Genomic DNA, 16,594 nt, shown 5'->3' on the forward strand with positions numbered 1-16,594 from the left:
CAGCAATGCTTCTGCTCCATCCTGCCCTGAAGTACTGTCAGCACTTGGACATCTCTATTATGCACTCAAGCGCAGCAAAAAATAGCTATAATTGTCAGGCACTCCTTACTCTCAAGTACAAAGCAGCTCTGTACTCTATAGCTTCAAGAAAATGGTCTCCTGTATGAGTCAGCTACTTGCTAAAAATCTTTATGTGATTTCAGTTGCTTCCCCTTACAGTAAGGCTGACACCTTGCGATGTAACACAGCCGTCTGACCTCCCCCCCTGCTTTGTATATAGGGAGACATGCATGGGTGCATACACAGCCACCTATAGATGGTGATGTTACGTGCATTCCTAAGAGAGGAGGAATAAAGAGAGAGCCTGCCTCAGGAGAGTCAGAGATCCAGCTCACAAACTGAAAGCCTACCTCAATCTGTTATGTGACTGACCATAACGCCCAGCTTTAAACACCCTTTTGAAGCACTTTCTCCCCACACCAGCACCTTGCTATCACCAGCAGGGAATTCGTTTCAGTTCGTAGTAATGTCACTACGAACTGCCTAGCAGGCAGCGCTTTGTAAAGCAGGCTAGGGAAGCTTTAACCCCTTTGTGCCACACGTGTGTCTGATGAAAAGGATATACCAAGCAAGACTATCAATAAACCTGGCTGGACGTCATGTTCAAAACAGCACACAGAGCCACCTGCAGGCGTTTCGCTTGCATAGTGGATTTCCAGGAGGAGAAATACAGGCTATGAAGCAACATGCCAGAATTTGCATGGCCAAGTCAGAGCTTTGTGGGCTCAGGATACCCCATCCAAGCAACACCACGGCCCTATCAGCAGCCTTAAGCAATCATTACACCACTTTATCCACTCCTGGAAACAAAACTCCGTCCTTCGAAGCACCGAGCTCATCTCCAACGCTGAACCTGCACGACTCCACGCACGCGCGCTCCCTAGCACATTTCACGACAGCGCGCCTCGCTTGACGGCAGTGTGGCTTTTACGACAGCGTCGCAGCTCTCTGCCCTCCCGCCGGCTGCCGCGCTTGACGGCGGCGAGGCGACGATGGCGTCTCCCTTCAGCGGGGTGCTGCAGCTGACGGACCTGGACGACTACATCGGACCCTCACAGGTGGGTGCTCGGGGGGCAAACCAACGCCCGGAGAACCGCGGGGCTCGCCCTAATCTGCTCAAAGATACTGGCAGGGCAAGGGTGCTGCTGGGAGACAAAGCGAGGCGTAGCTGTGGAAATAGGACGAGGAGCCGTGCATAACCAATAAAAATGGCACAAAAGGCTGCAGCGCCCTTGGGACTCGATCATAGAACGGTACAGAAATCTGCAAGCAGCCCTTCCGAGGTGTCAGAGTCCTTCCGACACGGCACGGAACTTCATTAGCAGTGCTGCAGTGGCCACGCCTCCATCCGTTACAACGTGCAGTGAGGGATGCGGGCTCGTCTGTCAGATGCGAGGGGGGATGGCTTTGCAGGCGAGCCTCTGTTCCTGTCAGGGCTCCTTAGAACACAGCTCCGTTGTTCACAAGGAACGCGGTCTCCTCTGGCTTTGGTGTGATGCTGACAAAGTGTTCATTCTGTAAAAAAGGGGTAAGATCCTGCCTTTCTGCTTTCCCTTGGTGGTCGTAGGTACAGACGGTAGATCCAGCATAATTTAAAGCGGAGTAATAGACATGCACTCTAGAATGGTTGCTTGGGTTTGATAATTCTGGTTTATTTTAAACCTGCCTTCCACATTTCATCGCTCGTCTCTTCAACTTCTGTCTTTTATTTCTCTTTTAGGAATGTATCAAACCTGTAAAGGTGGAAAAAAAGCCTGGGAAAGCAGCAGCTAAGATCAAAATCGAAGCTGATGGGAGCTATTTTCAGATCACTCAGGTATCCTTGACTTTTCTTTACTAGTGTAAAACATCCAGACAATGCTAATGGATTGTTATGTATTTAAATAGGACACAGCTATTGAAGGACCAAGATGTGAGAATGCTGATAACAACAGCAAAATTTATTACCAATCTTTTTTTCCAAATTCTACCTTTTTAATTATTAGGTTTTGTAAGTCAGTCTGGTTTTGTTACATGCTCTGAATCACTGACATTGATTACTAGTGGGTTTTATTCTAAGAGCAGATAAGCTGAGAATTCTTTTTTTGCTATTCTAGATTATTTGACACAATGTCTTTTCTTATTCCATGATTTCATACAGTGGAGTCCTTACTCAAAAAAAGAGATTAAATTAGATACTCTTAAATTTTGCTCTCATTTTTTTATATTATATTTTTAACATTTGTTAAACAGCATACAGAATTTGTAAGCTAAGTCATGTGAAGGGGTTTTCCTGTTTTCCCAGAAAAGATCACAGAATCACAGATTAGAAAGTATCACACACTGATACTTTGCCATACAGTTCTCCCTTCAGTATCTCTGCAAGTTTTGCACACACCAAAATTACAGAACATTCACCATCAATTTAGAATATTAATACATTTGTAATCTGGTTGCACAATCTCTTTAGAAGGAGAGAAGTTCAAGATTCCTGTGACAAAATGGTTGCAGTATTCAGTAGTACAAGCAGCATCTGGTAGGGGTGGCAAAGCTGGCATGCTCTCTGCTGTGCAGTGTTCAGTGCATGCTGGAGGTTGGTACTTCAAGGCTTAGGATCTCTGTGGTTTACGGTTTTGTGGTTAAAATTGCAGCTGCAGTCTGTAGCAAGAAGGACCATATTTGCACCTGGGAAAGAATAATGCCAATATTCTAAAGCAATGTCAGCCCACTTGGTAGCAGAAATGATTGTGGCCAAAGCAACTGTTTTATATTTAATGACAGGTTATTGGTCTTGCTGAAATTTTCCTAAAGTTTCTCAACATATTTGCTTAGGCATGCCAAGAAATTCCATGAAGAAGGAAATTCTTCTTTCTTTGAAGAATCTTCTTTCTGTGAAGAAATCTTTAAATCTTCGAATTTCTTCAGAGATGCAAGCTTCAAAGATGCCTATCTTCCTCCTTGTCTTAATTAAAAAAATAAAAATAAAAAAAACTTCTGCTCTTGATAAGCCAGGAGGGTAAAGAGGACAATATCTTTGTTACTAAACATAGTAAAGATGAGAAACTGCTACCTGCTCAATTCTGTACTGTGACCAAAACTGAGTCTCATCTGTTTCTTCCCAGGATGGAGGAGCACAAAAACTGGAAAAGGCTAAAATTACTCTGAACGACTGTTTAGCTTGTAGTGGCTGCATTACATCAGCAGAGAGTGTTTTAATCACTCAGCAGAGCCATGAAGAATTCTACAAAACTCTAGCTTTTAACAAGGTAGGTGATGAGACAGGGGTAAGTAGGCTGCAGAATTAATAGATGTTAATGCTTTGGTGTGATGCATCTGCAGAAGCACACATTGCAGCTGTACACATAAAACCTGAATACGCTCTCAGTATAGAGTAGATTTTTTCTAATTTCTAAAAAGTTGTCATAGGTTTGGAAATAGCTTTTTAACATAGTAAGTTACTGTATTAGAAACTTGGGAGTAATACTGGGAGATATTTGCTGAAGTTCTAGCATGCTGCAGTACTGCATGTGCTGTATTAATACTGTCTCAACAGCTCTTTTCTATTATTATTTTATTTATTTATTTTTTTAAGTACTGCAGCTCCCAACGAACAGAAGTTGGTGGTGGTTTCTGTTTCACCACAGTCCAGGGCTTCATTAGCTGCAAAATGTAAAATGAGCGTTCTGGAAACAGCAAAGAAGTTGACTGCATCTTAAAGAGTCAAGGCAAGTGCTGCACTGTGCCCTACCATCACAGAGGGGACTGCTGGGTGTACATCAGGCACAGCTTTTATGAGCTCACGAAGGGGATATGAATTAAATACAAACTTTGTGCAACTTCAGTCACAAAATAAACTTGGAGTAATGGAGGAAAGGAGCTTTAAATTATTCACATGCCTCCTGTGACTTCTGCTCTTGTCTTACTGTGCTGATGTGCGGGGGAAAACGGTTCACTCTCAAGCACAGATTGATAGCTGTAAATAGGACGTGTGGCTTGCTGCTTGTATCTTCTTTGTGAATTTTAATATGCATGCTGTACCACTTAGGTGTGCACTATGTATTTGACACAACTTTCTCAAGAAACTTCAGCCTGCTGGAGAGCCAAAAAGAGTTTGTAAAACGCTTTCGAAAGCAATCTGAAGACAAAAAGGCTTTGCCAATGCTAGCTTCTGCCTGTCCAGGTACAGTACAAAATTAGTTACAGGAATAATAGGATGTCATTCTAATAATACATCCATACAAGAACTCAGAAAGCTACTCAGAAAAGTTCATATGGATTAATGTGCTTAAAGTATTACTCTTTACAAAGAGATCTTGGTGTTAATAGTGGTAATGGTCTATAGAAATACCTACTGAGCTCTATAAATGGAATTGTTACACCTCTTTTGTACAGAGTCTGAAAATGGTTATGAATGGGTGGCGAAGTTGGGGTTGATGGGCTGTGGGCAGAGTGAAGGGGTGCTTATTATTTATATATACATCTTTTTATGTATATTTATTGATTGCAACTATTTGCCAATTATTCTCTCTTCAGGTTGGATCTGCTATGCAGAGAAAACCCATGGCAGTTTCATCATTCCTTACATCAGCACCACTAAGTCTCCACAGCAGATCATGGGCTCCTTGATAAAGGGCCATTTTGCAGAGCAGCAGGTAAGGTGTATTGAACACAAGCTGATACATTTTCCTGTACTGTTTACATTAAAGATCAAAGATAATTTGTTTTTATCTTGCAAATTGCCAGCAAAGGCACCATCACTCTCACTTCTGTGATACCTATGGAGAAACCTGAACTGGGACAGCAGCACTAAGTTCACTCTTCATGGATTACTTAAAATCTTTGTATATTATTCTGAAAGTCTAAGGAATCTGATTTTTCATGATTCTTGTGCTTATATCTCACTTGTTTCTGTGTGTTTTTTTCCTGCTGTTCAAGGCTGGTGAACAAGTTAAAATAAATTATCCCAGAATGAAACTTCAGTCAGTGCATACGTGCAGATCATGTCTTGTCTAAAAATTGCTTGCTCTTTCCCAACTTCATGTTCTCTTTCAGTTTTACTTAGTTCTGTTCTCAATCTTTAACCTTTGGAACCTTTCCAAGTGTAAATTTGGTGCTTAAAGACTAGTGCTATAGCCTAGAATTGTCCAGCAGCAAACTTAAGCACCATGTATGCTTGTATGATTTATTGTCCATTAATGAGCACTGGCTTAACAGCTGCATTAAACAAATGCTGACACGAGCATACTTGTTACAAAAAAATTGGCAGCTGTTAAGAATATTTGGCACAAGATAGTGAAACAATAGCCTTGAGTCAATGACATATTTCCTCAGTTTGTACTTATTTTGCTGGATGGCCATGAGGATTTTGTCCAACTTCTGATCGTTTCTTAGTTGCTGATGCAGGGGCTGCATCTTAGTAGCGTGGAAGAAACATGTCATCTAACTGAACAGTTAGGATTTCTTCACTGATTGACTTTGGATCATTTGCACTAGGAAAAGCGGGGGGAAAAGACCATGGAAGACCTTATGGTTGTCATTTTCTACAGACTGGAATTGGGTTCTGTGAGAGAAAAAATAATTTTTTTTCATGTTCAGTAATAAAGGGTAGCATTTCCAGAAGCATGGCACTATTAGTTTCATCATTCTCATTTATACTTGGAAAACACCTCCCACTAGACAGTTTTGATATTGACCAATGCAACTGCTTTGTCTTTCTCCAGCACTTACCACCCAATAAGATATACCACGTAACAGTAATGCCCTGTTATGACAAGAAGCTGGAGGCTTCAAGGCCAGACTTCTTCAACCAAGAGTACCAGACTCGTGATGTGGACTGTGTAATCACCACAGGTAAGCAGAGCCAGAGGCAGCCTACATCATTTCTGAATTGGTTTTAATGATCCTTTGTCAGTGATGGATGTAATGCATGGTTAGTGCTGTATAATTTATCTCCAGTAATGCCAGTCATGTCCTGGTAAAGACTTCATATGCAGGCTTAGATATTGATCTGTGGATTTCATTTTTCTTTATCTCCAAAATAAGCTTTTTGTACCTGTGGTTCTATTTTAGGAGAAGTGCTGAAGTTGTTGGAACAAGAAAAAGTATCTCTCTCAGATGTAGCTCCTGCTCCTTTGGATACCATGTAAGAAATCTCATTTGCACCTTCAAGCATGTTCATTTCCATTCAGTATCCATATCAAGATCAGCAGAATTCACTTTCTACTACTATTTTACTATGCATAAGTCTGCACATGTTGGCATTTTATGGGTTTTTTTGTGTCAATAATTTCAAATCACTACAGCTGTGCATTAAGTACTTTATCTACTGAATACAATGAACCTGTAACTACTTGCTAGATCCTAGTAGTCCAAGGATTAGCAGTTCTTACTCTAAATAATCAGAACTGCTAAAACTGCTCTGTAAGAGCATAATTGCAAAATGATTATGTAGAGAAGTACAAACTGTATCACAATCATTTACTGTTACAATATAGCAGGTAGAACCCCCATAAATTCTAATTGCAAACTTAGAAAAATGGAGGAGTCTAGGTCAGTGATACAAGTGTGCTGTAACAAAGGCTTTTACAGGGCTGTACTCTGCTTATATTCCTTCATTATCTGAGCTACTGTAAAGATTCTGGTATTGAAGCAAAATATTCAGGTCACATCTCATCATGTGAAAACATGAGAACTTGAACATGTGCAAACCAGATGAGACTTCAGTTGCATTAACTGAAAGTTAACATCTGGTTAAGTGATGACTGCGAGGATCTGAGAGACTGTAGAAATATTGAAATCAGATTTTAGCCCTCTGAATTGACATTCAGTAGTGGTTCCACACTGATCACTAAACCAAAGCATTCTCTTTCTAAGAAATGTCTTTGTAGCACTTTATTATCATACAAAGAGAAAGGCTACATATGTAGCAACCTTTATACAGTATTAACAGTTACTGACAATGTGGTTCAAATCTACTGCTCAAGAGTTTTCAGAAGGGATTTTGATAGCCCAGATATGCAGCAGATAGCACACACATAGGACATGACAGTGGTCTACTGACAGCTGTATCCCTTTGCAGATGTGACACTGTGGTCTATTTCTAAATAGGGTTTAATTTTTTTCTCAGTCCCAGCTGAGTGCAACTGGCAGCCTTTGCTGAGGAGATGCCTGATTAACACGTGTATGTTCCCAGAACTATAAGCAGAAGCGTCCTTACATGAGGCCTGTTTCATAGTTCTGCTTTCATTGTTTTAAACATTGGTCACTTCTCTGCTTTTGTGTATGGCATGTAAGGTGTTCTACTAGCACAGATGTATGTATGCATTCTGAGTTTATTAATTCCTCCAGTATTGTCTTTTTCTAAAACGGTTTATGCACAAATTCCTTTCACATCTAAAAATCATCCTCCACTGTAATAAAGGTCTGCATGGCTGTGTCCCAAAAAGTCAACTTCAGCAGTTGCCCACATAGATAAGCATTTTGTTCTACCTGCTTTATTGTTACACTGCAGGCAGAAAATCAAGGAGATTATAAAAACATTCTGAAGTGTTTGGACTCAGTTAGGAAATAACATTATGGAAGTGTCAGTTATAAGATAGAACAAAATGTCTAATTACTTGATAAAAATCTCTGGCTAACTTCTTAGGAGTACATTGTGAGGGCAGTACCTCATGCTCATGGTGATAAAGTGCCTCTGTAACCTTTTGCTAGCTTTAACTTACTCAGTAAATTGACTGCTTATAAACAGCACGTATTCCTCAGAACTTGGAGCACTGACATAAGCAGTCCAATGGCTGTTGTTCTGCTTTATCCTCCAGCACGTGGAAAAGCCCATTGAGAGGTTATTACATTTGGCAGCGAGAATGAGACGAAGTGCCAGAAATCCCAGGACTTTTGCTGTTATAACTGTTTGCTCCAGGCCAGCACTGATGCTTACTGGCAGCCTCATTTTAAGAGAGTTGCAGTACGTGAGGCCAGACACACTGAAACATTTCATTAATGAAGCTCAGTTCCTGTAAACAAGATCAAATTAAAAATAGTTTCTGAATGCCATCACAGGCTAATGTGTTGCCTTCTGCAGTTTTTCTAAAGCTGAGATTTTATCTGCAAGAGGCAGCATCTTCCATTTGACTTGAAGCTATTTGGCCTGCATTCAAGTGATTTTCCTTCTGCAGCTGTTAGTAGGAAAATGCAAGTGTCACTGCCTGATGAGCACTTAGAAGCATATCCCTCATCTTATTATTCTCTCATAACAAAAGCTATTGTTGTAGCTTCCATCTGGTGAGCTGTTTTCAAGAAACACTATCTTGACCTCTGAATACTTGGTTGTGTTTTGGCAAATCAGTGGGATGGAATTATTTGTGCAGAACTTGAACATGTAAGCTCTGTTATTACACGAGCATGGCTGCTCAACACCAACAGTGTGCTGAACTCGAGGCAGGGTCCTGCTGAGGACAACCGTGTACAGGGCAAATGCCCTGGCATTGTGAGGTTTGTTCATCTGTACACTGTCTAACTTTAACCACATGAAACCACAGCAAATAAGGTTTCATCTCTGTGCTTGGAAAGCACAGCACCAGAACTTTCCAGAAGTGTTCTCTCCTGTCCTGGCAACCACATATAAGTACCTGGTTCAGTAACGAGCTCAGCTTTTGTTGGTATTGCAGAAAAGACTTCAGGACTGCTGAAATGTCTCTTGATGAGTTCCCTCTGATTGCGTTTTCCAAGGGAGGCATAGGCCACGCAGATCCATATCGCCCATGCTTCATCATTTCCCTCCTTCCATTTCTAAGCATAATCTAAGCTGTTTGTAGATCCACTGAACAGTAAACTAACAAAAAATGTTTATTTGGGACTTTTCAGGCAATTACCCTCTAACTCAAATGTTCCCAAATATTTTTGGTGTGTGAAGATTAAGTTGGCAGCAGGGTCAGATCCAGTGAGGGTGTTTCCACAGAGTTTGACCCAAAGAACATTAGACAGCATAGGGTTAAACCCACAGAGCCTGAAACCATAAATAGTCTGTTCCCAGGAGAAAGGGAAAGGATTGGAGCTCAAAGGGAGCTGGTGCCTGGCTTGTTCTGCTGCTTTTGAATTCCCTGGATGAATAATTCCACTATCAAAAGTCTCACAAGACTCGCAACATCATGTTTCTATTAGCAGTACCGAAGACATTTTGGCACTGAGCTAATGAAACTTCTCTTTGTTTGAAGGAGCAGTGGGCTTCATGCTGTCTGTTCCATTGGATCACTAAAACCACTTCTTTCTTTCCTTTCCCCAGGTTTAATAGTGCCACAGAGGAGGAACTCACTGGCCACTCAGGAGGTGGCTCTGGTGGCTATTTGGAGCACATATACAAGTATGCAGCCAAGGAACTCTTTGGCATTGAAGTGGATACAATTCAGTACAAACCTTTAAAGTATGAAGTTTAAAGCTTTTACAACAAGTACTATTTTTTTTTTATTGCAATTCTTTTTATGCTGTTATCTTTCAGATGGGTTTCACTTTCTTTGCATAGTTAAACATTTTTCTTTGAGGCATGGGAATCAGCTTCTCACTCCCACAGTTGCTGAGCCATAAATCAGCCAGCACTCTGTGCAGCCTGGCCTTTGGAGACTCCGAGCCCCTTCACCACCCACACACTTTTGGCCTGATGGATTTTCTCAGTATCAAGTTGCAGACAACTTTTAGAGCAATTTAGAAGACAGAGCACACAGGGATCTCAGTTGTCTCAACTTCAATCAGGCTGATAAAAGAGCTTTGTTACTAATCTAGATATCACAGAACAGAAAAATCTCATGTCAGGACTTTGGAGCTGTGCTGTAACTGTTATGGTTAAGACAGAAAGTCACTTAAGTTTGGGTACAGAGGCCAAAAAAGCTGCAATTCCTGCTAGCTTCCCAGATCTTAACGTAGCATTTGTAATGAGTTGTATCCTTGATAAGCATTATTAATGGTCAAAATTCTCTGGCGTACAAAACAGTCCCTCACAGTCTCAATACAAAAATAGTAAAAGTCAAATTACTTTTATCAAGAACAGGCATCTCCACTAATGTTAGGAGTCTGGAAGTTTTCAGTGGTCATGTGCTCCCTAGTTTCATGATCCACTGCAATTTAAAAGCTTCCTTCAGTGGTCTCACTGACGTATGAGTTGACTGAAGCCAGCTGAGGTGGCCTGTCACAATGAAATCTTAGCTCAGGTCTCATTTGCTTAGGTTGTAAGGATTTATTCAACACGGGTGTTCCTCAGCAAACTCAGTTCAGCGGGTGCTCAAACAGGAAACGTCTGAGAAGGATTTATAAGCTGATTCCTTCATCTGTTTTGTTTGGGTGGCAAAGAATTAGGACAGCTTTCCTGAGTAAGAATTCACAAAGAACTTTGTTTCAACACAGGGTTCTTTGAAGTTTAATATAGAAGTTAATTTGGATAAGACATTTTCTCTCTTCTTCCTCAGAAACAAGGACTTCCAGGAGGTGACACTGGAGAAGGATGGAGCAGTTCTGCTCCACTTTGCCTTGGCATACGGGTTTCGAAACATACAAAACTTAGTGCAGAAGTTGAAGCGAGGGAAGTCACCCTATCACTACGTGGAAGTCATGGCCTGCCCATCAGGTGAGACTGCACAGAGACTTCCCTGTTACAGCCTATAGCTGTAGGAATCACACAAAATTATAACTAAAATATAAGAAACATTGACAGCTTCTCTCATTCTTGATACTGTGGCAAAACCTTCAAACACCCTTGGAACGTGATAGTCACAGCATCAGAGTTCAAAGCAGCATGTATGTTTTCCTAACTGGAAGCTAGCAATTCTTCAGGATTTAAGTCATTACAGTTAAGTTCCATGTTGAAATTTTACAAATAGCTCTTTTAAAAAAGCCCTCCTGACTTTAAGCTCTATAGTACATCAAGACATTCATCCTCTGAAACTGCACAAGTGCTACACTTCCAGAGAATGCTGATTGTTGCTGGTGGAAGTCTTTCTTGCCATCTCTAATCTGCTGCTTGCAAGATCTCAATTTTTCCCCTTCAGGTTCTTTTTGAATCTATGAGTAAAGAGTACACTGAGTTCTAACCTAGCCTAAAGCAATGCTGAGCTGCCACTCTTGGCTATCTGCAAACAACTGCTCTATTCCAGAGGCCCCATGCAACTTCCAACCTAGAAGGCTGCTCAGCACCAAAGAGTTAAGCACTGCTTAAGGCTTCCACACACTGTGTAGCCCAACATTTATATCACACCTACAGCCCAACAACAACTTCAGAACACGTTCTAAGGACGTTTGCCTTACCTTCAGTTGAGGCTGCAGGACTGTTCTCACCTAGCTACCATTCTGGGCTCTTTTTTTGTGGAAAGAGAAAGAATCAGCCCTCCCTACTTCTTATCTTCTCTTTCACTGGCATTTCCCAGGATGCCCTGGAGCCTTCTGTCACAGCTGGGCTGAATTAGCACTGGTCACACTGAGCCAATCATCTCCCCTCTGGGGCTGCTACCTGCCCTGCTGGTGATAGTTTACTGAGGAATAAACCACAATTTTCAGTGGTTTGAATTTCTGTAATTTTCATTTCTGTAGCTGTTCACAGGTGGAAAGTCAGTTGTTAATTCAATTTTTATTTATTTTATTTTTTTCCTGATAAGTAATTTGTAAAACTCTGATGTTTTCCTACTTCGTTGTACTTAGGTTGTTTAAATGGAGGTGGCCAGATCAAAGTGGAAGGTGAACCTAGCAAGGACTGGCTTCAGCAAGTTGAGAAGCTGTATGAGTCTCTTAAGACTGAAATTCCAGAGGAGAACCGGACTGTAACTGCCCTGTATGAGCAGTGGCTGGGTGGCACTGAGTCTGAAAAGGCAGGGAAAGCTCTGCATACAGAATACCATGCCGTGGAAAAAGCAAGCGCTGGATTTAACATCAAGTGGTGAAGGCTGATGCTGGAAGCAGACTGTGAAGCCCAGATATACTCAGTGCCTTTTAAATTGATTGTATCTATGATTCTCAAGAGACAGCCAAAGTTCTGTGCCATCGTTTCTGTGCCATCACTGGGGAATTGCAATTTCTCACTCTCGGTCAGGGAGGAGAAGGTAATGTGCATACAGGCAGGCAGTGTTAATTCCTCAAGCTTTATGACGACTGAAGTGATATGAATAAAAACTAAACAGTGATTACAATTTGTTAAAAGAAGCACTAATGTATTTTTGGATTAAATCTGCACCCTTTGCAATCCTATTCCTACCAGAACTGATGGATTTAAGGAACTGAAGGACTTAGTTTGGACATTCTCCTTTAGTTACAAATGATCTAATGAGGCCTTGGGCTCTGTGTTTCTGTGTCACTGCCCCTGACTGGATGCCCTTGAAGCACAGCTGCAGCATCTTTGCACTGTCAGAGTGTGAGCCCCAGCAGCCTGCAGTTGTGAGAGCAGCAGCATCTCCAGGGCTGCTGTATGGCCTGCTGAAATGTGACTTGAAAGAATGCTTAAAAAAACAAAAAGCCATCTACATCTACCCTGGCTCTGAGTCAGTTACTGATTAATAATATCCTTAGAATCAGAGAAAACCATTTTTACATCCTATCAAGTGAGAATGGCTGGCCAGTTTTTGATAGTCTTTGGTGTGTCTGGAAGGTGTCAATTTATAAAGGTTAACAGAAGACTGAAGGATGTAAGCATTACTGCAGGTAATTACCAGAACAATCCAAGTGGCTAGCAAAAATACACCTGGTTTAATGCTGTGTGTTGTAATGCCTTGCCAGGTGACGTGGATGCAAATAATTCACTATGAGATTATGTTTGCTTGTCTCACTGTCTGCATTTCTACATATGGATATTTCCTGAACTATTTATGAAAAAGTGAATGAGTAACTGTTTTTGTCTACTGAATCTGAATGTCAGGTTTCACAAAGTGGCAGTGTGCATAGGAAGGTGGCAGTGGGAGGTTTGCAGCTACACCTTATGAATTCAGGGTGAAGGGATGCTGGCAGATGTGGAACCACCTTGTGCCTGCTGCAGCTGCAAGTGAGTACAGCTTAAAAATCACATTCTCACTTAATATTTCTCCTTTTCCCAGTTACTGCTATGTGGGGAAGAACGACTGCAGGAAGTAAAATGGATGAAAACTGAACGCAAAGCAGCCACTTTGCTTTGCTCTTTCAGAACAAAAATGGAGCTGGTTACTGCACGTAGCCCAGACTAAAACCTTGGCCAGGCCCTCTTCAGAGATAACCCTCACTGTTCCTGCAGACCTTGTGCTTAGGGCTGTCAAGAAGCAAAGTTGTCAGACCTTAACCTGCCTCATTTAACAGCTTCTCTGGCAGCCCTTCCCTGCATCCCCTCCAGTCTTCATTAAAAATGAGCCAACAATGTAAAAGACAATTGTAATGGTTTTAATTAAAGGCTTTACATACTTCAGGTGTTGCTGATCAATCAGTAGATTCACAGTGTTCATAAGGCAAAAATCTCCCTTGCTCCCCCTTCCTTTCCCCACTCATTTTGCAAGCAGTGGTTGTGCTGAATGCCCTTTTCCATGTGTAGTTCTGTAAGGCTGTTATGCTAAACCATAACATTGTTATCTACAGCAAGAGAGAGATGCCAGTGCCAATGCAAATTAAGCTAATAAGCTGAAGTGCTGAATCCATAAACTTTATACATCGGTGCAAAAGAAACACGTTCTGTTTCTACTGAGAACATGCACATCCAGAAGTGCACAATTAAGTACAGCTGAATGAGCTGCAGGTTAAACAACCAAGGATCCACATTTTGCCTTCTCCAGTGACCAGGTTACTGAATGCACAGTACTGAAGCTGTCAGAGGACTCTCCACCAGAGCACCCCATGCAGCTCCCCCAGGTATTCGTTCTCACCATGGCATCAAGAATAGCTCAGATTTCACCTCTGAGCTGCACACAGCCGCTGCCAACATGAGCAAGCCCAGTGCTGGGCCAGGATCCCTCCCAGGCATCCCAGTGCTGCTCACAGCAAAGCACCCAGGCAGTGCCCAATGACACTGTTGGCATCACCTGCAGCTGCACCCTTAGAGCATCTCTGAAACGACAGCACTGAGGCAACTCGTGCAGCAGGGCTGATTCTCCCCCTCCTGGAGGGAAGAGTAAATTTTAACAACGTAACATTAAAAAAAAAAAAAACAAAAAGAAAACCTCAATCAAGTTTCTAGCAAGGGAAGGAATGCCACAAACCAGGTTCAGTGCTACGATGCTATTCACAGTCCATGCATGAGAGGTTCTGAAGTTGTTTCTAATCCAGTGTCAGCGGCTTTGTACCAGCAGTCAAAAAGACATCGTACAGTGTATTATTCGGGGCTCATCTCCTCTATTTTCTCCACTGTTTGCATTTCAGCTGCACAAGCTGGGCCTAAGCTCAGCAACACCGCTCCGTGCATCACAGCACTGTGCACAACTGAGGTAAAGATAAAGGCAGAACGATGGGCTGCCCAGCAGCATCCTGCCCACACCACCACACGGGGTTGACGCAGCCAAGCACAGAGCCACCAGCACACCCTTTCTGCCCTCAAAAAAGAAAAAGGCATTGCTATGTTTTGTGATGCAACGCCCCAGCAAAAAACTTCATGCTGTTCTCAGACTTGAAATGAAAAAAGAAAAAAAAATTAAAAAATATGATATTGGTTTTGCACAACAGCACTGATTTTGCACGTGCCGCAGGCTGCAAGCTGCAGGGCGTGGGAATCCCATGCTGCCATCCCAGAGACACAGCAATGTCAATGCTTCATACAATAGCTTTCCTATGTTCTACCTTGAGAAAAAGAAATGTAATGGACACAGAGTGGTGCAGTTCCTGGGTCCCTGCCCTGTCCCAGCCGAGGGCTCAGGGACACCCGAGCAGGGCCATCTGTGTGCAGAGCTTCGTGCTGCACTGTGGGTTTTGGGCAGCAGAGCCCAGCTGGTGCCTCTGCTCCATGGCCCCCTGCGTGGTGGGGTGGTGCAGCCTCACTTCTTCTCCAGGAAAGGGGCGAAGAGCCCCCAGTCAAAGGCAAGCATGGCCTGGGGATGGGGCCGCTCCTTGGGCTTCTTGAAGTTGTCCTTCTCGGTGCGTAGAGCCCGCAGCACTTCCACAGGCTCCTTCCTGCCTGTGAACTTCTGCACAGCCTCCTCCCTGCAGGGGCAATGGCTGCACTGGGACCAGGGTGTGACAGACAGATGGGGACAGGGCTCAGCCCCAGGAGTGAGAGACACTGGAAGGATACTGGGTTACCCTTCCTTCCATCTGGGTTTGGTTTCCCATTTGAAAAGCCACTGGGAGAAGGAGGGGATGCAAGAATGGGGGCAAAAGCAACAGCATGGGGACAGAGCTGCTCCATCCCATCCCACTCAGTTCAGGGCCAACCCACAAGCATGCCCGCTGCACCGATGCTACTTACGTGACCCTGAGGAAGGGGTTATAGAGGAACTCCTCCTGTAGCGTGGAGGGCACCGTGGGCATATCCTCATCATCCCGCTGCTGTGAGGGACCAGAGGTGTCCAAACCCTGCCGGCACCCGGCAGCCCCCCACCATCCCACAGGGCACAACTGCTTACTCTGGCCCACGCGAGCTTCTTCTTCACCGCTTCGTTCTCTGGTTCCACTTTCAGGGCAAACTTCAGGTTCCGGACGGTGCATTCGTGGCCACAGAACACCTTCTGCAAGGGCAGCATAGAGCACCCAGTGTTATAAGTGCTCCCAACCCCACCATGCCCCACATGTCTCCATCATTATTTTGGGGCCTCTCTAAGCTGAGGCTGAGCTTTTTTTGGGAGGGGGAAGGGGGAGAGGAGGGGCACTCACCGTCTCCTTGGGCAGATTTCCCAGCACTTGGGTGAAGTTGGCATACATCTGCTCCGCTGTCCCCTCCAGGAACCGCCCGCAGCCTCCCACAAACAGCGTGTCACCTGCAGGGATAGGGTGAGCTGTTGTCCCCAAAGCCGGGGGTACAAAGGGTTCACCCTTGGGATCGGCGGGTGCCTGTCAAGAGTTACCTGAGAACAGCGCCGGTGCATCTGGGGACCCATCCTCCCACATGAAGTAGCACACGTGGCCCGAAGTGTGGCACGGGGTGAAGAGGCACCGCACACGGATGGCCCCGAACTGCGGGGATGGAGATGAGCGCTGGGCACGGGATGGGCTCACAACCGCCTCCCTCCCCCTCCCCCAGCGCCCCACACACCGTCAGCTCCTCGTCGGGGGCCACGCGGTGCGTTAGGGCCCCGATGCGCTCATCCGCACCGTACACCCGCAGCCCCGGGCACAGCCTGACCAGCTCCTCGTTGCCCCGCGCGTGGTCCCTATGGTGGCAGAGGGGCAATGGGCACCGGGTACCCCCCACAACGGGGCTCTGCCCGCGCCCTCCCAGCGTCGGCGCTTACCAGTGGTGATGCGTGCTGAGGATGGCGCGGAGAACAACATCCTCCTTCCGGACGATCTCCAACAGCTGAAAGGGACAAAAGCGGGGCGTGAAGGGAGGAGGTGACAGCGCAGAGCCGGGTCCGCCCCTCGGCACGCAGAGAGCAGCGGGGTCAGCGAGAGAAAAACCTCAGTGCGGCCGGGACGGAGG

General features: G+C 44.1%; 2 protein-coding genes across 2 annotated transcripts in view; one reads left to right on the forward strand and one right to left on the reverse strand.

The window, feature by feature from the left end:
* The first annotated feature begins 1,011 nt into the window (after positions 1 to 1,011).
* Positions 1,012 to 12,203, forward strand: CIAO3 (cytosolic iron-sulfur assembly component 3). The gene is given in 12 exon segments (XM_003210639.4): positions 1,012 to 1,118; positions 1,781 to 1,876; positions 3,162 to 3,305; positions 3,633 to 3,747; positions 3,750 to 3,764; positions 4,085 to 4,219; positions 4,573 to 4,691; positions 5,760 to 5,889; positions 6,109 to 6,181; positions 9,320 to 9,457; positions 10,494 to 10,651; positions 11,719 to 12,203. Coding segments are annotated over 12 exon segments (1,428 nt in total). The 5' UTR covers positions 1,012 to 1,052; the 3' UTR covers positions 11,958 to 12,203.
* A 1,192-nt stretch (positions 12,204 to 13,395) lies between these two features.
* Positions 13,396 to 16,594, reverse strand: part of HAGHL (hydroxyacylglutathione hydrolase like) — a 3,568-nt gene continuing 369 nt past the window's right edge. The window contains exons 2-8 of the mRNA XM_019620620.2: positions 16,407 to 16,572; positions 16,208 to 16,325; positions 16,020 to 16,128; positions 15,829 to 15,932; positions 15,582 to 15,683; positions 15,425 to 15,504; positions 13,396 to 15,159 (exon numbers count right to left, since the gene is read on the reverse strand). Coding sequence (XP_019476165.1) covers positions 14,994 to 15,159; positions 15,425 to 15,504; positions 15,582 to 15,683; positions 15,829 to 15,932; positions 16,020 to 16,128; positions 16,208 to 16,325; positions 16,407 to 16,572 — 845 coding nt within the window. The 3' untranslated portion in view covers positions 13,396 to 14,993. The remainder of the gene's footprint in view (positions 15,160 to 15,424; positions 15,505 to 15,581; positions 15,684 to 15,828; positions 15,933 to 16,019; positions 16,129 to 16,207; positions 16,326 to 16,406; positions 16,573 to 16,594) is intronic.

The sequence above is a fragment of the Meleagris gallopavo genome, chromosome 16 (assembly GCF_000146605.3).
Source record: "Meleagris gallopavo isolate NT-WF06-2002-E0010 breed Aviagen turkey brand Nicholas breeding stock chromosome 16, Turkey_5.1, whole genome shotgun sequence".
Classification (NCBI taxonomy): domain Eukaryota; kingdom Metazoa; phylum Chordata; class Aves; order Galliformes; family Phasianidae; genus Meleagris; species Meleagris gallopavo.